The sequence below is a fragment of the Microtus oregoni genome, unplaced genomic scaffold (assembly GCF_018167655.1).
Source record: "Microtus oregoni isolate MIOR12 unplaced genomic scaffold, Mior012 000006F_ref0000085, whole genome shotgun sequence".
In the NCBI taxonomy this organism is placed as follows: domain Eukaryota; kingdom Metazoa; phylum Chordata; class Mammalia; order Rodentia; family Cricetidae; genus Microtus; species Microtus oregoni.
In genome coordinates this window covers 12,115,387-12,137,372 of record NW_024543065.1, presented here as the reverse complement: position 1 = coordinate 12,137,372, position 21,986 = coordinate 12,115,387, and the positions used below count along the sequence as shown (strand labels likewise).

Genomic DNA, 21,986 nt, shown 5'->3' with positions numbered 1-21,986 from the left:
AAACACACTATCATTTAAAAAAAAGGAAAGACATAGTATCCATATAAAAGGCCAGTAGGAAGAAAGTACTCAAGCAAAGCTGAAAAGCTGGTATATTTACACAACAGAATATTGTTCAGCTGTTAGGCAAAATTATGAAATTTGCAAGTAAGTGGATGGAGCTAGAGAACGTCATCCTGAGATAGTCCAGATCCCAGACACACCATAGAACTTCGTTATCTAATTTCATTGTGCCAGCTAACTCCTAAAGTGACTAGAAGCTTCCATTGTGAAGGACAAAATCCATCTGTTGCTGTTAGCGATGAATGTGATGGCAGGGTCAGTAAGATGATTCAGTGTATTCAGGTGCTTGTCACACAAGTTAGGTGGCTTGTGGTTTGATTCCCAGAGCCCATGTGGTAGGAGAAAACTCCTGAAAGATGTTCTCTAGATTCCACAGGTGTGTTGTGGTGCTTGCATGCCCACACTCACTAAATAAAGTAATAAAAAAGAATGTGACATACGTATATCAAAACTTCATATTATGCCACATAACTATATGTTATTATTGTCAGTTAAAATAAAGTATGGGAGCCGGAGACATGGCTTAGCAGTTAAGAGTGCTTACTGTTCTTCCAGAGGGACCTGAGGTCAGTTCCCACAGCCTCCACTGGGCTGTGCTCATCTCTGGTGTGTAACCCCAGTTCTGGCCCTTCTGTGGCATTCTAGGAAACCCACATGTAGGTGGCGTGTACTCTCATAGACACATAGGAAATAATTGATGGGCAGGAAACCTACTAATATGTCTCAAATTAAGATTTGGGGAATAAATTCTAATGTAGTCTATAAGTTTCTGGTGGTTAATATCAATTAATAGAACATTTTTTTTTAAATCTTTATCAAGGAAACAGGAAAGAGTGATTCCTTAAACAGTTCAGAATACTCAGTAAGCTCACAGTTTGTTTCTCATATGACAGGTGAGATTGATGACATTTAGGAAGAAATTAAAACATGAAATTTTACAAGGAAATAGGTGACTATGAAATTAGTTCATGAAAAAGCTAGGGTCTTATGGGTACAACTATTTTTGCTTTTAAAAAATTTGGAATGTAATTTGTATTCATGAAATTCTCACTCTACACTTTTCTTTCCTGTGGTTTATGTATTTCCACAAAGTTGTGCAGCCATCTCCACTATAACCCCCCCCCCCACACACACACACACACTGTAAACATTTTCATTGTTGAAGAAACCCAGCGTGGAGCCACCCCTCCTGTCTTTGGCAACCACTGATCTAAATCTGTGTAGATTTGCCTGTTTGGGCTGATTTTAGTTTCAAATAGATAACAAATTATAGGGTAATGGTAAGAAAAACTAAATCAGGAATTATTATAATTGTCTAGGCACAATACAAACTTAATAGTTTTCAAACAATCTACTGATAGAAAATACACTATTTATATACACCAAAGATGTTTTTAAGCTGCTATTTTAATTTTTTTTCAATATGTTATTTTGAAGTACTTTGTTCCATTGATTTGGTCATTAATATACAGTTAGTTCTCCATATCTGTTGTTTCTAAACCTGGATTTAGCCAATCTTAGATGCAAAATGGAGTTTGGGCTACTATAGTAGTTTTACGTGTACTGAATAGATTTTATTCTTGGCCATTTCCAAAGCTCTGCAGTATAGCAAGTTGCATTTCTATCATATTGGGTATTCTGAGTAATCTAGAGGTGATTTACAGAATACTTGTTGCGGGAGGCTGCTTGTTGGTTTCCCAGCCACCTGGCAGCTCAGACCTAAAATAATCACACAGAAACTGTATTAATTAAACCACTGCTTGGCCTATTAGCTCTAATTTCTTATCTGCTAGCTCTTATATTTTAATTTAACCCATTTCTAGTAATCTGTGTTACGTGGCTGTGGCTTACTGGGTGAAGTTCTGTCTGGCTCCCACAGGGCTACATGGCTTCTCTCTAACTCTGCCTCCATTCTCCCAGCATTCAGTTTAGTTTTCCCCGCCTATCTAAGTTCTGTCCTATCAACAGGCCAAAGCAGTTTCTTTATTCACCAATGGTATTCACAGCATAAACAGGGGAATCCCACATCAAATACTGGAGATTATTAGTGTTATTGCAGATATCTACTGGTTTGAATGAATTTTTGGATTATAGTATGGAGAGGAAGGTGTTTTACAACCAGTCTAAGATACAGAGGGGGACTGTAAGAGGCTAGCAATCAGTAATGTTCCTTTATGGTTAAACAAACAAACACTATTTTATATGGTTTTAAAACAAATGCTGTGGTTTGTGCCTACCAGGCTCTTCTCAAAAAATAAAGTTAGCTACTGATACCTTGTTTGAGCAATATTAGAGTTATTCATGTCATAAATATAACTTAAAATTGCTTATTAAATTTAGATTTGACTTATTTTTGTTTTCTAGTTATATATGAGGCGTAAGTATGAGGAATTTATATTTGTTTATATTTAAGTGACATTTTAAAAACATGATTCAGTGTCAATAGAAGGTCTTTAAATTTCTTTAAAAAGTTAACATTTCTATATAGAAGAGCTGGAATATGAGACCAATTTGAGCTACATAGTGAAAAGTAGGATCTTCTCTTCTAAAACCAAAAGTGTACATTCAAGTATGACAGATACTGTTTTAGACATCCATTGATTTTGCTGTATATAAGTTTAATTTCAAAGTTATAGATTCTGTTTTTATTTTAAAATTTAGTCTCAGTCATGATGTGAAACTTATTTCTTCATATCATAAATATTTTCGGTGGGGAATCTAAATTTATATCGACTAGTTTTATTAAAAAGCATGTTATTTCTGACTATAGAGTAAGTATTCAAGACTTATTAGATGAGGTAAAACTGAAATGGTCATGAGTGCCCTAAGGAAGAGCAAAGAATGACTTCAAGAGAATTCCTTCCCCTGATAATGGAGTGAAGTACAGCATGAATGTGCTTGGTGAGTGAGTGTTGAAGGTTTTGAGCATGTGATTGAGACAGTGAGGGGGAGAAAGTTGAAGGTCAGAGACACATGGAAGAGTCCCCAAGAGCGGTGGGCAGGGTGATGTTGACACATGAGAACAGCTGGCTGGGTTCAAGGTGCATAGTCAGTGCCTTTCTCAGTTCTAGTTAGAGGTTTAAAGTTATCCATGTAACAAATGTGAAGAGACTACAGAACACGTAAAGGTTTCAAAAGGAAAGTAAAACCTGCAATCAGTGTTCTGCAGGCACCCACACAAATTGGGGAGGGGGTGCTTCCTGCTGCTCTTCTCCACTCTGCTCCAGCAGTGTACCCCCCATCGCTAGTTCCTTCTGCTAGACTCTTGCCTAGTGTGTTTGCTGGCCTGCTTTCTAGATGCCAGTCACCTCTGTTCATGTAGCACATCGCTCTCTAGCAACACTTGATCCACTCAGTGTCCTGTCCAGTGTTACTCCTAGTGAATGTGACCCTGGGACTAGTACAGTTTGTAGTGTTTACTTGTTGTTAGTTATTTGAATTATTTGATGAAGAACTTTAGATTTATTTACATATTTAATGGAGGTCTCAAGATATCACTTGCGTTTTTTAGGAATGTTTTCATTTTTCAGTGTAAATTATATGCATGCTATTGTAGACTTTATAAAAATCCCCAGAGGAGTCATCCCTCTTGACTGTTAAGGGTGTGTTATGGAATGTACTTCTGTCTAATCTGCTTTCGTGGCCCCATTAGGGTGTATCACCATCTTGTACATTGTGGTTTGACATTCTTCATCAAAACATATGGGTAGATTCTCCCTTCTTCCCTCCCTTCTCTCTCCATCTGTTTTCCTTTCACTGTCTCTCACTGTCTGTCCTTCTGTCCTTCCCTTCAAGGGTTAAAGTATTGAACTTCAGGTTTTGGTACCAGAACTTATAAAGTATTTGTAAAGTACAAGTCGATGACTTATGGATTGTGTGGGCACCACACTTGGCTTCCATGGTGCCTGTGTGACTACTGCCATGAGATTTTCCTAACTGTCAGCTCTGTCTTCAGGTACACTGAAGAGATGGTGCCCTGGCACCCTTGCCTGAAACTTATTAGCAATTGTGAGCAGAAGCTTTCCAGTCACACAGCAAGGCGCTTGATCACAATGGAAAAGGTGAAGGAATTTGAGGTATGTTGCCTACATTTATTTTTTTAAACTTGATCTTTCCAGATAGTTTTCCTGGAGTAGGATTTGGAAATGTTACTCTTGATTTTGATGGTATAAGTGAATTTAGGAAGAAGCAAGTTAAGGAAATTTGTGGCATTTGGTTGTAGGAGTGGAATGGAGGGGTTTTTTAGAAGAGAAGACACTCACTGATGCCATGGGCTTTTTTAGGTGTCCTGTTGCAAAAGCATAACTCTGTGACTACAGACGTGAATGTTTGTGTTTATCTGTTAAGAATGTGTTCATGCACACACATGCCATGGCTCACGTGTAGAAGTCAGGACACCTGAGGGAGTTGCTGCGCTTCTTCTACCATGTTGTTTCCAGGGATTGAACACAGGTCATCAGGCTCGGTGGCAGTCACCTTGACCTGTGAGCCATCTCACCGGCTGAATTGTCAATTTTCATAGAGACAATGATTCTTTATTTAAGGAAGCAAGGAAACTATCCTCATTTGTTAGAGTACAGTGTCAGTAATCATTCATTCTCATAGTCTCTCTTTCATTCTCTCTCTCTCTCTCTCACACACACACACACACATACACACACACACAAACACACAGTATATTTAAGTTTTAATAACATTTATTACTTTCTATCTAGAGATCTAGATTAGAAGTGATGTAACTAGTACCTTCTTTAATGCCACTTCAGTATCAGGACAAAATGTCCTTTGTGCTGTTCTTCTCTGAACTGACTGGCTCTCCCAAATGTATTGGCTGCTTGGACAAGCCTTGTTCTTATAGGGCAAGCAGAACAGTTGTGCCTGAATATTTTCTAATGCCCATCTCCACTCTGCATTTGATTGATTATCATCTAATTTATACCTTATGGGTCTTTCACAATAGTAATTGATACACTGCCTTTTGTGTCTGTCACTTTGCATCTTTCATCCCTTTCCCATTAGTTATCTGTCTTTAATTTAGATTCTTATTAGCACATAATTGGTTTATGCTGACAGATCCCAATCTTCCTCCTGTCTTGTTCATATCTATTAAGCAGATTCTCCTAAAATATGGCATTTATGTTACTTTATGCAAAATGTTTTAGTTAATAATTTTTACTAGTAGATAATGTTTATAAAGTTTTCAGCATGGTATAAATTATCCTCAGTAATTATTCTCCAACATCAAGACTTTTCAGGAAACTAAGCTATTCATCTAGATAAGTAGTTGATGGTTAACTACTAGATGTCTGGGTATTTTTATGCTTGGGTGTATAGATATATGTGGTTTGATGAGAATGCGAGGTAGTAGTTAAAAAAACACAACAGCCACCTGTTTATGTTACGGCCTCATCTCCTCAATTACTATTTAGACAATAGATACTTATGGGATGGACACGGTTTTCCAGTGTGCTCCTAAAGTTTATCTGTGTACTTACATTTAAGAAGGGATATTACTTCTAAACCATTGATATTACACATTTTGTACTGGATAATTTTCCTAATTAGAGTTCCTTGTGGAAATCAAGTCCTGTCCCAAGTATGACAATGTACCATTAGTTGTTTAGAACGTTGCAGTTCAGAAGCTCTCAAGAGTGGTTTCCTTATTTATCAACACAGTGACAACCTTCAAAAATGTCCATTTTGAATCCAGTAGAAGCCCTGTATCTTACTGTCCATTGCAGTTGACTGATCAGTACTGGCCGCTCTGACTCAAACCCACCTGTTTGATGTTGGTAATGTGTTAAATACTTCCAGTTGTAGGCTTACTTCCATGTACCAATTAAACTTTCTGTTTCCCCAGAGTTACTTGTGCTTTTCTCAGGGCTGTTTTGTCCAGGTAGAAGTGCCACCGTCTGATGACCTGAGTTTGATTCCTAGAACCCAGATGGAAGGCGAGAGCCAACTTTCACAAGATGTTCTCTGATTTGTGACACCTGCAGCCACTCCCAAATGAAATAAGTAAATAAGTGTAGCTTTTAATATGTATATAAAGACTTAAGTTGAGAATAGAAAAAGGATCACAGTTCAAGTTTCTGGACTCGGTTTGCTTTGTAAGACACTTAAGTTCTTGGTTTACTTGATGCAAGACAGAACTAGGGCTCTATAGGTTTAATTTCATAAAGGCTGATAAACTGCTGTATAAATATTTATTAGTGAATCGGTATTTTAAACTACAGAAATATCTCTCGTTTGTGGAAGTGGGAAGTGCCAAGGTTGTTTTCTAGGAGGTGGAACTGCTCTCCTGGCATCTTGGTGTTTCCCTTGTTGCAGTGCCTCACATAGCCTTTGTTGGTCAACCTGCCCAATGTTGTCTCTTCCTTTTCACAAAGATACTGGTTACAGTGGATTAAGGCATACCATTACAACATCTTTTACCCTTAATTTCTGCCTCAAAGTCCTTGTCTTGAAAAATAGATTTTGAAGTAAGTCTTTTTTAAGTGTTGGGGGAGAGGGGTTATGTTAGTCCCTAATGCTAACCATCATCAGCTTAATAGGCTGGTTGTTGGTAGAGCCACTCTTCGTTCCCTGTCAGTGGCATCTCGTGTATTTGTATGTTTTTCTCTTGATATGTTAAAGGAAGTGAGGTGTTGGAGCATTTAATAGTAGCTTTACAGCTTCTATGGATTATAGCATTTAACATAATCATTTGAGTTGGTGATGAATTATACTGGTAGCTGTTGTGTTATGTGCCAGGACAAAAGAAATAGTTAAACAAAACAGAAATATTACTTGTAGATGTTATAGCTTTAATTCTTGTTAGCAAAAAGCAAAATATGTAACATGACCTTCCTTCATGACTTGCGTACATAAATAATAGTTCTCCATAAATTGTGTCCCACGGAATTGCCCAGCTATGGAGAAGACTCTTGGCCATTTCTGTTTTTACAGAAACTGGAACAAACAATAAACTAGGATCCTCTGTGAACTAATTTCATATATGCTTTCTCCCGAGTTTAGTTTAAGAAAGTCTGTTTTTCTTCCAAATTTATACTTCTGTAAGCAAATTTATTTCAAAGTCAAAGAAAAGTGGGCTTCTGAGAATTCTTACTGTATATTAAAATGATAAATAAGCTCATCTCCCTTGGTGTTTTCAACCTGTAAAAACAGGACTGCTCCTGACTTGGCTTCCTGCTTTCCATTTGTTCTTGTTTGAAGCAGGTGCGTGCCTGCGTGCCTGTGTGCATTGAGACAGTGTCTCACCATATAGCACTGACTGTCCTGGAATTCATCTGTAGATGAGACAGGCCTCCAATTCAGAGGTGTGCCCCACCACACATGCTGAAATTGATTTTTTTTTTTAAAAGGAAAACTTCCTCCTAATGGTCACATTAGTACAGGCTCCATTAGCAAGTCTTAAGTAGTGTGGGATTAACTGTTGATGTATTGTTAACGTGACTCTCTGCCATGTTTTTTTTTAATTCATTGCTTCACTTCTGCCTTCTCTTTCCTGCTGAGGAATGTCTGCAGTTACATCAGCGCTGCAGCCCTTCATAACACAGGCGAACACAGAGTTGTCAAACAGTCACGTCTGACAAATTGTTCTCAGGCTTGTTCAGTGCTGTTGATCTTGGCAGTGAATGAATATTAATTTTAGATTTTACACTTCATGTACTTTTGCTTTTGACTTGACAGTTGTTTGGTCTAACCAGTTTAAAGTTAGGCTTACTTGATATGTTGGTGAAAGTATTCTCCCACCATTTAAAATGTAGAAATAAGTCATAGAAATTGGTCTAATGAATATGAATATTTATATTTTTACATCGTTGACTATAGTTTTAGACTTGTTTATTTTGTGTGAATTGTGAAGAACCTCTTGATAACCATGTCAATATTATGAAGATACCTGATAAGAAGAACCTCATTTTTGTTGTCATTATCCTTCATTGATATCTTCTAGAAGCTAAATGAATTGTTATTATCCTTCATTGATATATTCTACAGACTAAGTGAATTAAGTGCCCTGTTTTCTTGGTGCTTGTCTGTAAACACTTTTGAGTTTATGTCACCATTTCAGAGATAAAGAGCCTTCCTATAGCACACTGATGACTAAGTAAACAGCAGACATGAAAACAAGTCTTTATCCTTGAAATTTGACCCTTTTCCTACATCACATAATCTTCTACCTTATTTCTACCTTTGTAGTGTTTGATATTAAAGGTCTGTGCATGCTGTTTAGGGACAAGATGCTTCCCTATCACACACATGACCTAGGGGTTCATTATAACTACCACAAAAATAGATAAGCAACAAATATTCTTAAGCATTGAATTCCTAGCCTCTTTTAAACATACTCCTAATTTCCCTGTTGTCTTTAGCCAGTGTACTCAGGATGCCATGACAGGATGTAATAAGTTTTTCTAAGGTCACTTTTCCTCTTCTCATTGACACACAGTTAATGGTACTGTGTATAGTTGTGATAACTCTATGAAATATTTGTTTATATATAAAATTCACTGAATAAAAATACTGATCTCCAAAAAATAAAGGAATTCTAATCTCCAGAAATCTCTAGATTAGAACAGAGTGTGTATAAGGGACTATGCATTCAGTGCAAACTACCTAAAATCAGTATGCTCTCAATGGCTTCTGCCAGTACCTACTAGAACCAGATGAAATACTACCTAGAGTAGCTACTTCACAGGTTTTTCTTGACTTTTTTTCTTTAAGAGATTTATTTTTATTCATGTATATGTAAGTGTATGAGAATGCATGTGTGCATGCATGCATACATCTCTGTGTGAGTATATGTATGTCTGTGTTTGTATGCCATGTATGTGCAAGTGTCCATGGGTACCAGAAGAGGGCATCAGATTCCTTAGAACTGGGGTTACAGGCAGTTGTGAGCCACCCAATGTGGGTGCTGGAAACCGAGCTCTAGTCCTCAGCAAGAATAATATGTTCCTTTAACCCACGGAGCCACGTCTCTCCAGAACCTCGAGATTAAGAAGAAAGAAAACAAAGGCATGCAACCTTTCTAGTCTCCTCTACAATATACAATTGATTAAAGATAAATACATCATCATCATCATCATCATGTAGTAGAGCATATGTACCTTATATGTTTTTTGACTTACTTGTAGATGCTAATTCACTCATTGTGTATAGTTGAGTAGAATTACATTATATAAGAACATAATAATTGAATATAAACTCAGCTTATTTGCCTAATTGTCCAATATTCATTATTGTCATAATATGATATACTAGAGAGTAAAAGATAAACTTTCAAATATTTTGCATGGGAAGTCAGAATATTTCTATACATTTTGTTTTGGCATGAAGCATTTGAAGTCTTGAGAAGGCAACATGGTTGTAGTGATGCTTTGTGCCATGCTGTTTGAATTTAGTTCCAAGACAATTTGTTTTTGTTATTAATCTTACCTTTTCTTGGGTTTAAATCTTAGAGGATCACCTTTTTTTCTTTCATTCTTCTTCAGTTAAATGATTTTGCTAAGGAAACTGACAAGCCATAAGAAAGTGAGTCACCACCTCCAGCAAGAGTAGCCAGTTCAGATGTATGACTCTTGCAACACATATTAATAGATATGAATCTTATGGTGTAGAGGCAGGCAGCTCACTAAAGTCAGAGCAGACACGGATTCTGCAATTTCTAGAGCAGTGATAGTAAAATAGATTAAAAAAATACAATGTAGTAGAATCATAAGTGACTTATGATTCAGGTACCTAGTGCATGTGTTGTTGAAGGAAATGGGACTCGGTATAGAGTCCTGGATTCTTCCTTGGTAACTCTTGTATGACTGACAGAATTTCTGCTTTGTAGCTTTTTTCTTTATTCTCATGGATATTCAGCTCAAAGTTGGCTTTCTAGATGTTTTCCAATTCAGATGTGGTTTTGCATCCCCTTTCCACCCGATGACTCCTAGAATTCAGGGCTGAGATTTTATGTGCATTTTCACAGCAGATAAATGTCCAGTTCGATGAATACTTAGGAAGTGCATATCTATATAGTCACTATGAGATCAAACAGAGCAGTGCAGTCCTCTAAATATACCCCTATTTGTGACCATTTAGAAAAATGTGTTGTTGTAAACATGTCCTTCCTTCTGGTAAAACCATGTTCTGACCTATTAAGGAACCAATGTCTTGCTTGCCTTTGAATTTGTCCATAAGCAAAACAGTTTGACCTGGTTTTGGTCTTTATTTACACACAGATACGTCTTTATTAGTTTTTCTTTTAATTGATTGTGGAAATATTAAAAAGTCACTCAGGATCAATATTGTTTCAAAACTAAAGTTGAAAGCATTTATTTATGAAGGTAAATGCTTTTGTATGTTATTTATCCTTTGTCCTTTAAGAAGATAAAGATTCTTGTTAGTTCTAATTGAATTTAAAATGCAATATTTAATTGATGTTGAGCTTTTATCTTGCATGTTGGCTATTTTAATATTCGACATTCAGATTTGCATTTATAATGATGTAAACTTTAATACACTCATGTGGAAAGCACTCATACTGTCGTGTCATCATGCTAAGCATGAATGTCCACAGGGTTCATGTCACACTTAGGATGAAATTATGTGCTGAGTGTTCAGTGCCCAAAGTTCATTTATTAATGATCAGTCATTTTGAGACTCTAAATAAAATTTTAATGTAATATCATAGACTTTAGACAGCTTAATATCTTGAAATTACTTTTATAAGGATCTGAATAAATGTGAATATATAACTTAGGGATAAAGATTTCACCTTTTCTATGTTCACATTAAGAATAACACCACAGATTTAATGGTATTAGATACCAGACTTTTGACCTGCTTGTCCTTGGTTTGGAAATGGCCTAGTGCTGTTTATAGTTGTATAACTTTAGCACAAGTGGTTTCTATGGCTACTGTCCAGTACCAGATGTAGAACAGTGGAAAGCTTTGATAAGGATAGCAGGATTTTTAAACAAAAGCCGGACATGGGTAATTACCCTGAAGCTGAACCGAGGTCCATTATATTCAGTACCGTCATTCACATTTCATTCCACTGTTTGCTGATTACGAGAAACAAGCCAACCTGCTGCTTTTCTCTTCCATCTCTCTGCCTCCTTCCTCACACTTCTTCAAGAATGTGTTCAGTGCTTAACTCTTTCTCGCCAGCTGGAGTCTTTGCTGACAACAGGAGATGAACACTCATTCTTAGGTGGCATTTACTATGGTGCTGGCACTGCTGGTTTTCCTTTATCATGGAGTAAATGTTATAAGTCGTTTGTATTCAAGTATTTGCCATGTATAAACTCCTGTTGCTTTGGTAATGGCAGTGATTTAATACTAGTGATGTAGAAGAAATCATTTTCTCACTATCAGGAGCTGTCACTTACTAAGAGACAACTTAAAGCTGACCTACAATTACAATAGAAACTGTTTGGTTTTCTGTTAAATGACTTTAGCATCCTGCAAGCTTATCCTCTGGATAGGGAACTCCTCAAAGCCTAGAGAACAAGCCGTGTATAAGTTAATTGTTGCCCTTTGATATCTAATTGATGATTTGGTGAGTCTATAAAGTTAGCTCAGCAGTGAGCTGCACTGCGAAGCAAAATGCTGTCTTTGCTCAGTGTGGGTTCTCAGTGGTGAGAGAGAAGAGGTTTAGAGTTAAGTCAGCAGGAGCCACAGAAGATAGGTAGGTGTCCAGTGTCAGGAGGAAGTTGACTACATTTGTATCTGGTGACTGAGTATTTGCTGAGAGAATAGACATAATATCAGTATTTGAGCACAGGTGAATTCTGCACTAGGTGCCGTGAGAAAAGAGGAACTTGTGTCACTGAATATATTTTACGTTCATTAACCTTTCCTATTTTTGTATATTTTCTTTTCTTAACTTGAGTATATGCTCACAGAGGGAAGCCATTTTATTTCACATCAGCCTTCATTGTGGGACCATATTTATCTAGTATTGAGGTTAAGTAGACCAGGCTTAGTCTTAGCGAACCTGTTCATTAGGAGAAGGTCACCAAAATTGTTCCAACTTAAGGTTTTGGGGGTTGTCTTGGTGTGTGAGAGGTGCTGCGTGGAAGAAAGCATTCATCTGAGGAGATGGTGTTTGAGGCAAGAGGTAACCACTTGGTAGGTAGCTGTCATTTTAAGTAAGCTGGAGAGCGATGAGAAGGGATGTGGAATATGCAAGGACTCCTTCAATGGAATGTGGGGCATTGAGGGAGAAACAGCAGGAGACGACCTGAAGAACCAGAGATGCTCATGTGCAGAGCCTTACATACCAGGTTCAGGTTTATCCTATCTGTGGTGGCAAGCCTGCAAAGGATATTGATTGGTAGCTTGGCAGAAGTGTATGCTTCGTGAAGGGTGCCCTAACTTCAGTTCATAGGTAAGTCTGAGTGGTGGGGTGATACGTTGTGATTCTCTGAGGAGGCTCTAGACATCACTCTGCAAAGATGAGTTAGGAGCCGGAAGAGGGAAAATGTGACTGTAGAGGGTCTGAGTGAAGTAAGAAAAGGCAGACATGGTGTGATTGGTGACTGGATAGTTGGTGTGGAGGCAATGGAGTTAAGGAAGACTTCTGAGAAATCTAGGTTGGGATGACTGAGTAGCTAATTTTTCTGTGTATATTTATATTCTCCCCCAATCCCGCTTGTTTTTCTAAGGACCATACAGGGTAAGGAGTCACTGCCCTCATGTATTGTAAGTCTCCCAATTCCTGTATTTCTTTCCTTACATTCTCCCTCCACTTCATTTCCTGGACAGTGGCCAGAATATTTTCTAGAAAGAGAATAGATAACAGAAGTATAGTTTTTAAATTGTATTGATAACTCTGAAAAGTTTAGAATAAAATTACATGTTTTTATCTAACATCTGGACCACCCTGTTGTGTTCCTGGCATCGTCTCTAGGTGCAGTCAGTGCCACTTCATCTTTTGCACAATAAGCCTTAACCTTCAGTCTCCTTTCAGCTTCAAGAGTGGGCTCGCTTTTCTGTTTTCAGTCTCTTTTCATTGAATCTTGTGTGTTGAGTGCTTCCTCTTCTGTGTGATAGGGTTTACTTCTCTTCTGCAGCACCCAGATAAGTGCCTTTTCTTTAGAGAAGTCAACCCTATCCTTCCTTTTCACCTCTTCATATTCCCACAGTTGCTGTTTCATCCCACTGTTTAATACCACTGCATACATGTGTGTCTGGAGGTACAACATTTTATGTCTGTCTCCCATCAGGATCTGTGAACTCACAGAACTCGATTCTTTTCCTCACCATATTCAAGTGTTCATGGAACAAATAGTAACTGTTTAGTGATTATTTGGGCTGCTTCATCTAAAATAAAAACAATCATACTGAACAGTATTTAAATCATTTTAAGAAAAAAATAGGAACAGATAATTAGAGCTAGCTAGAAGTTTCCTGTTTAAATAATAATAAACAAAAATTTACCATTACTTTTTAAAAGTCACTGGGACACACCATTTTAATCCATATAAAATAAACCAAAAAGCAGCTGAACTAGAAAACATAACCCCTTCCCTTATTTAAGGAGGAGGTGACACAAGAGTATGGCCAGCTTCTGAGGGAGGTGGAAATTGTTAAATAGTTTTACCTGAATGGGCTTCTTGATGAAGAATCTGTAGTTCCTTTTCAGCCTAAACAGTGTGCCGTAGTTTTTGAGATGTGCTATTAAAATATATTCTTTGTATAATCCAGAGTGTCTTTAGTTCTACTGAAAATGACAATTTCGAGTGTTACTCCCAGCCATGTAGTTGTTTCTTCTCTTGATAATTTATTCTCCCTTAAATTCATATACAAAATTATAAGTGACTGAATACTTTCCTTTAAATGTCCTTTAAATTCCCTTTAATGCTGTCTTCTTATATGGAGTTAAATAGTACAAAATTTTAAGTAGAATTATGTAGGTGGAAGATGCATGGTTATAATCCAGAGATTATTCTGGAGACAAAGACAGGAAGATGGAGATTTCAAGGACAGTCTGCGCTGTAAATAGGTGCACTCTGCCTCCAGACTGAAAAAAGTACAACCTACACGATTAACTTGAAGTGAACTTTTCCTTTCTTATTCTACAGAATGACTTGCTAGTTTGCACACAGATGAGTTGTGCCAGCTTAGACTCTCTGAGGTGCATGTGTGTTTTCCTATTTCTGCATCATTCTTATGGATTAGATGATGTATAAAATGATAATGCTGCCTAAGTAATAAGGTCACCCTGGGCATATGAGGGTTGTATGGTTGTAGGTGTTCTGAATAGTCAACACTTGAAAACAGCAAAATGAACCAGCGTGTTCCTGATGGTCAGGTGTACAGTCTTTTCAGCTGGAAACAGGTTTCAGTCCACATCAGGAAATCCCATGAAGAAGGACTGTCTGCATCCGCCAGCAGAGGGTAGTGTACACATAAAAGTGAACCACTGGCTCGTGAGGCTCCTCTGGCAAGTGTTAGAATCCCGAGATCTCAGCTTATGTTTGGAATCAGCGGAACTGATAGGACAGCCGTTAAAGTGGAGATCTGAAGCCTGTGCTACCATAACGTTGCTCTTTCAGGAGGATTGGCCTCTAAATGTCAAACCTCATTTTAAAGGACCCACTAATCTGCCATGTGGGAAATTGACTCAGTCTTCTATGTGTTCCTGTAACTTCTAGCTTTTAAGAAGGATGGAAGGATAATGAAGAAAGCATGAGCTTTTGATGTCTGACTCGGGCCGCAGTCAGGCGGTACTGCGTTCCAGCTGTATGGCTTGTGGCAGATTGTTAAAGCTCTTTCAATCTCCGTTTCTCCCTCTCCAACGTGTAGATGAAAAGAATGCAGAAAATTAAGTAATTACCTTAGATAAGACTCAGTTGATAACAAATCCATAGTAGTTCTTTTTTGAAGGAACCTGTCTATTTCTTCTAATGTTTACATTTGCTTACTGTCTGAATGGGGAGAGGTCAGAGAGCTGTTGTTGGTTTCTGTGTTTTCCTGCTGACACTTAGTCACTGGCTAAGAAGCGGCAGCCGGCAAGAGTGCAATCAGATGTACTATTTGTTCATTCTGTGTGACTGGTCTCCTCATTACGGCCCTACTGCTGTGGACTGGGCAGAGCCGTCCTTCCGTCTTCATCACACAGTCTTCTTTTCTTTCTATTTTTACTTCATATGCATGCAGTGTTTCATGTTTATGAAAAGTTTACAGGATTGAAGTTCTGTGATGTATAAATGACACTGTGATTGATAGTTGTAGACAGGTTTGGAACTGTTAGAAAAAACAAAAGTCAAACTCCAGACATGCTTGGGTGAAGGAGGAAGATTAAAGACTGTTGCTTGAGGATCCACTTCCTTTTTCAAAGAAACATATCTCGTTGGCCCTCATGATACTGAGTTTAAAAAACAAAACACAACAACAACAACAACAAAGGACAATGAAACAAAAAGCCTACAGCTGTCCCTGGGCAGGAAGAGCAGTGAAAGACCATGGAAACTGCGGAGCTGAAGCCCGTCATCTCAGGTGTGAGACCCAGGAAAGGAAGTGAGCGACAGATGGACAAGGAGCCTTTGAAAGAGGAAACAAAAATTGATTCTGTTATTTGTTTCAAGTTGTGATGATGTCATTTTATGTGGCATTTCTGTGTTTGTGATGATGGATGGTCCATGAGAAACATTTGTCAGTTAGGGTGTGTCCACATAGGTGGAAATTTTAGCCACAGTCCCAGAACTGTCTGGCTTACCTCAAAGCAAGTCTTAACTGCTCCCAGATCCTTGCCTGCTCAGGGGATTTGGGGCTTTGGGGCTCCAGGAGTTCCTGTAACGTCTGTTTCACAGTTGGGGGATAGTTGATCTTAAAAAGTGGACATTTGAGCCAAGACTCATATACTTACCCAACACAGATTCCTCTGTTTCCTGGGACATGAAGAGAATGAGACTGTCCCCTGAGCTCTTGCATTTTAATGGTTAATGATCCTAGACTAGCTTTCATATGTCTTTGCTGTCTTGTGTCTATGGCACTGAGGAAAATGTAGTCTTTTAGGTTTTTTTTTCTTATGAGCCTATACTGATCAAAATACTGGTGTGATATTTTCATCCGTGCCTATGCATCATTTTGGTCACTTTCTCTGTCCTGCATCACCAGTTTGTCTTATTGGTCTCCTTTAGTTCAGTGATAATATATTTGATAATATATCTGCCTCACTTTCTCTTTGGTCTGTAAAGGAAGCCTGTTTTCCACTGTGCGTGGCTTTTATTCTCCCTTCTTGATGAGGTCATATTAGAAGCCTGGGCCAGAGAGGTATGCTTCCGGCATTCCGCGTTTCTGGTCTTCCTAGTCCTCGCTGGGGAGGGTATTCTGTGGAGTTACATGGTCTGCTTTCAGAGGTCATACGTGGCTGTAAGAGCCATAAGGAGAATAGCAGACAGAAAGGCAGAGCTGGAGGAACGTGATGCTGGTGTTCCGATTCTTGTGCCAGAGAGTAAAGCAAGATGCCCTCAACAAAGTGATATGTAAATTTAGACTAAATCCCCAAAAGTCCATGTGTAATTGAATATGAATGTAAAGAAATACATGGGACACTATAATTTTAGGTTTGCTTCAGAACTTGTGAAATTGAGAAGCTAATGTTTCAGTTTCTGGCAATCTTCTCTCACCTAAACTGGAATGCTGGGTCATCCTGACCCAGATTGACTTTTCCGGTGCCCAGTGACTATCCGTCTGAGTACCAGTCCTTGTTTGGCTGTGACGTTTGCACTATGGAGCCCCTCTTCACCCTGTGTCTGCATCTCCTGTGTTGGAATCCTTTGTTGCACTCATGGATGTGGATGTAGTGTGCAGCCTTGCGTGATCTTATGACATCGCAGTACTGCCACGGTTCCTTGGTAGACCCCTTTGTCCTTGACTAGAAGCTTCTTTGGTATTTTCCGTAGCCCCAGTGATTTCAGTGTGTGTTAAACCAGGAATGACAAGCAATTGTAGTCTGACCATGTTCTTTGGAATTTTCTCTCTGCCCTGAGCAATGAAAGTGTCTCCTTCATTCAGTGTTCTGAGTATCCAGTGAGGCTGAAGTGATGCTGCCTTGAATTCCCAAGTGCAATGCAGATGTGGGACAGCTGTTTACGCAGTGAAGCCAAGCAGATGCACCTGGAGTGGGTGACTGCCACGGTTCAAGGGCAACTGAAGGAACTGACATGTCTTTATCTTTGTGTTTCTCTCCTGCCAGGACCGGGACCAGTATTCACACTTGCTGAGTGACCATTTTCTACCATACCAAGGTCATAATTCCTTTCGTGAGAAATATTTTAGTGGTGTGACAAAAAGAATTGCCAAGGAAGAAAAATCCAGCCAAGAATGAAAATCATGACGTTAACAACCAAGAAAGAATAAGCATTTTATAGAAACGACCTGTGCTGTTTAAAATTTTTATATAAATAACTGCTATAAATCAAAATCGAATAATTTCAAAATGATCTTTGCTTTAGAGACTATTTTGGTGTGTCTTTTGAACCTGGTTAAGTTCAGGGACTGATACATATAGATGGAGTCAGTGTTTATATTTTTACAGAGAAAATATTGTTAACTTTTAATCCATATTTGCCAGATATATAGTAAGCAATTAATAGTCCTTTAGAATATTTTCATTTTGTAAATTTGCTTGGCTTGGTTTTTAGTTGTAGCTGTTTTTCATTGCCATCAATAAACTTTACTGAGAATTTCTAAAAGTTGTGTGGTACTCAGTATTGCTCATCTCATCTCATGGAGAGCTTTGTGGAAAATGAGTCCATACAGGTCGGAACAACAGGGGCCATGCTACTGGGAAGGAGGCTAAGGCCTGAGAACTGTGGAGATTCCAACCTCACACCTCCAAGGGCCTGTGTGTCTGCACCGTGCCCGCACTGTGGTGTGCTCTGTATTCCTGAAACTTGACTGTTGGTCAAGTTAACTAACTACTCCCAAATTTCGGTTTAGCAACTAACTGATGGTTAAAAGCGGGAGCAACAACAGCTCAAGACCCCGATGGACCCCTAATGGTATTAGGCCTAATCAGTACTCTTTGCAACAGAAGCTCTGTTTTTCTTGAAGGGAAACTTTGCTGAGTCTACATTGTGTCCATCCTGGAAATATCTTCCTTGAAAACCACTGTACCCATTAATTCTAGATGCTAATAGCTTTCTGCTTTTGGTGGTCAAATGTACCTCAGCAGGGCGGCAGTAAATGGATACTTTCTCTCTAACCAGAGCCTATTTTTATTTGTGTTATTATTATTATTATTCTCTGACTGTAACTGCTGAGTTTTATGAACGCAGTATTAACTTACATGATTTAGGAGCTGCCGAAGACCAAGGCTACCGGTGGAGGTCGGCGTTCCGCCGCCTCCTACTTGTCTTACAGTGCAGACCTGAATTTCAGGGCGTCTAAAACCTTTCCTGATTGGTTTGTTTGGCTTTCTGGATGTTATCTGTGGTACTCTGGGGAAAATCTAAAAGTATTCAGGGATGATTTATTGGCAGTATTTCTGTTATATGCCATCTTGTTTTTAAGTTTTTGAGGTTATGTGGGGGATGGGTATGAAACTTTATAGCTGACTCAATTGCAATATGAGATTTCTAGTTTAACCTCTTTTTGTGAATTGTCTCAAAGCTTACTAAAAATAAGGTCTAGAAATTCACAACATTAATTTTAGTCTCTTTGTCCTTAAAAATTAATCATAATAATTAAATCAAATCATTTTATTACTATTAATTGAAATCTTCTGAACATCAATTCTTCCAGCCACGAGGTTTATTTTCATATTTATTAGTAAGTTCAGCTTCCTACTCCCGAAGTGTCACTCAAAGTTTAAACATATATATTGCTTTAATGTTGAAGCTCATAACTGCTGGAGAAACTTGATTACTTCCAATCAATTTTGATTTTAGGATGTAGATCTTAAGTGCTCTCTCTTTTGTAAAATTTTATTTTATTTATTACTATTATTATCATTATTAATTAGTGTATATGTGTGTGTGTGTGTGTGTGTGTGTGTGTGTGCACGCGCGCACGCACACACAAAGGTAAGAGAACCACTCCAGAACTCCATGATTTCTGGAGATTAAATTTAGGTTGTTAGGATTGAGTCCAAAGGGCTTTTACCCACTGAGCCATCTTGTTGGCCCTCAAGTTTTCTTACTCTAAAAACAAAGCCTTTATTTTCTGCGTGAGTTTATTTTCTGCATGAGTTTGGTAGGTGACCTTTTCCTCATGCGTTTATCAGTAGGAATATCTCCTATCAAGATGCCAGTGTTCACAAAGACCTATAGTTTGAATTTTTAGGATATTCTGCAAGAGAACTGTAGGTGGTCTGTGGACTGGCCTACTTAATGTTTATAATATGACAAAGTATGTAATTTTGTTTCTGGCATATATTAAATAGCCATAAAATCCAGATGGTTACCTCAGTAGTGCCTCATCAGAAGCACCTCCTTCCTGTCCATTTTGTTAAGTAATTTCTTTTTCCTGTGATAGCCGCGGGGAAATAGTGGAGTAGGTGGTCTTGGGTTTGTTTAGCCAAAGTGGCTAGAAGATTTTTTTTTTTTAAGTTGAAAATCTGGTAAAACTTTCTCGACCTCTTCCTGCCCAGCAGGAGCCTGTTTTGAGCCAATTTCCAACCAAATTCCTCATGACTAACTCTTCAAATACAAGTACTGAGCAGTAAACAGTTAGAGACTCTAAGCTCGGGGAGGTAACTCAAGGTTGTCACTACTTTCCTTTTGAGAAAACTCCCTCAAGTCCTGAGATCCCCTGCGTGTGAAAGAAAAAATGGTGTTTCCAACTAAGAACTATGTTGAATTTGATGTAGAAAAGTAGAATGTGTTAATGCCACTGACTGTTGTACTGGGTGTGTTATTTGATTGGATTGAAGATTTGAGCTTTAAGACAGAAATATTTTTTAAGGTACTATTTTCTATACTCAGTCTACATTAAAAGCAGGAGGTAGGCTTTCTTTTAGCATCCGGAAATTACATGTTAACGGGTGTATTACCTAGATGCCAATATAAGCAACTCTATATTTGGAATAAGATGCCTTTGATGTTAGGTGAATTTCTAACATGTTATGCTGGAAATATCAAGTACTTTTTATTGAAAGAGATTTGGAATAAATTATAATGTTTGTTTATTTAAAATTAGAGATAACTATTTGAGAACTTGTCTTTCTGTGTCATTTTGTTGTATTTCTCTTGAAAAAGCACATAACCCTAACATTAGTCATTCTTCTGTTGTATTATGAATGCATATAGGGTTGTGTGTGTCTATGTGTGTGTGTCTGTATGATATGTACAATGTGTGTTATGTTGAGTATGTGTAGAGTTCAGAAGACAACCTTGGGTGTTGGTCCTTATCTTCCTCTTTGCTTGAGACAGTCTCCTCTTTGTTTGGCCCTGCATGTATTTGCCAAGCTGGCTTGGGTGGCTGCTCGCCAGGGGTCTCCTGTTTCTTCCCATCTCTCCTTAGGAGAACCAGGATTACAAACCACTACTAATCCCAGCTTTCTATGGGTCCGGCGCATTTGAACTCTGGTAATTATACTTTCTTGGTAAAACCTTTATCCACTAAGTCTTCCCTCCAAACTTCTGGCATTTCTTACAGTTAAAAACCCAAAACCTTTCTAGATAAAGCAGAGCATAATAAAATTCAGCGCAGTGAATTAGTAAGTAAGGATGGAGTGGAGGTGGGTGTTATCAAGGAAACTGTTGACCTTACTGCTGACCTTTCTGACCAAAAGAGAATAAATTACACCAAAATGAAAGCCTTGGCCTTTCTTTTTGCAAGAATATGGTTTTGCTCCATTACAAAGATACTTAGAAAACTAAACACTTGTAAGAAGCATTTCTCCCCTTAGGATTGTATTCAAAAAATAAGTGAAGTTCACGTTCTTTTCCAACTCACCCACTCCCATTTTTCTCAGATATTTATCAAGTAATGTGGTTTATAATCCAAACAAAAAAAGTGCCTTAATCCAGAACATACACACAGACACGATAACTCTAGGCAGATGCTGTTTGTACTTTGCTAAAACATTGAGGTCTTCTCTAAAACAAAGTGGTTTGCACACATACAGTCTAGAGTGTAAAGAATTATAGCGGAATGGTAAACATATCTGTGATTCTATCTTGCCATAGAATCAGAGTAACAGCACATTCCTGTCTGTCCTTTGGGGTGAACAAACTTAGAAAGAACCTGACTGTTCCCTTAAAAGAGGCCTGCCTCGGGACGTGCATATGTTTCCTTGTGTGGGAAAAGCACATTGACATTTACACATAATTGAGGCCAACCTGGAATTTGGCTCTTACCCCTTCCTTCCTAAGCCATTGTAGGCAGGCCCTTAGGAGAATGGAGTTTAGTTGTTTGTGAAGTCTCTTAAGAACCTTGAGTCATGGGACAAAGTGGAGCTTAGTGGAGGAAAGTTAAGGACCGCCATTCTCCTTTATGTAACCCATACCCCCGGTTCTCAGAATACTGAAATGTGCTTAGTAGACTTTGAACGTTCTTACCAAGCCGGTTATGTTGTTATTATGTTGAACTGGATTGCTTGAAAGAGGTTCACTTTGACATTTTAACCTCTAATTTCAGAATCTCCCCTTTAATCAAGCCTCCTCAACCTTAGGAATAAGGGTTTATCAAGAGAACAGTTGTGACTAACACATTAAGTGTTAGCCATGAAGGTTAGCTGGGCCTGTGTATGAAGTTAAACAAGTTAAAAGAAAAAAGGGGTTGGGGAAGAAAGCTGGAAATGTCAGTGTTACTTATGATAATGAAATTGTGCTTTTGATGGGCATTCAAGTTGTGAAATATTTAAATGGGTCAAAATGGTCAGAATTGGACTAAGTGAAAGCTAAAATCTGTGAGCCCTTTAATGTTTGTGTATAACTCATGAACTGGAACCCATATAACTTCACATACCTGTA

At 38.3% G+C, this 21,986-nt stretch overlaps 1 protein-coding gene across 3 annotated transcripts in view; it reads left to right on the top strand.

The window, feature by feature from the left end:
- The window catches only part of Trmt11 (tRNA methyltransferase 11 homolog), a 51,729-nt gene extending 31,504 nt beyond the window's left edge, over positions 1–20,225 (top strand). For all 3 annotated transcript variants that reach the window (XM_041655038.1, XM_041655040.1, XM_041655039.1), the window contains 2 exons: positions 4,019–4,139; positions 17,264–20,225. In XM_041655038.1, coding sequence (XP_041510972.1) covers positions 4,019–4,139; positions 17,264–17,395 — 253 coding nt within the window. In that variant the 3' untranslated portion in view covers positions 17,396–20,225. The remainder of the gene's footprint in view (positions 1–4,018; positions 4,140–17,263) is intronic.
- Positions 20,226–21,986: the final 1,761 nt, after the last annotated feature.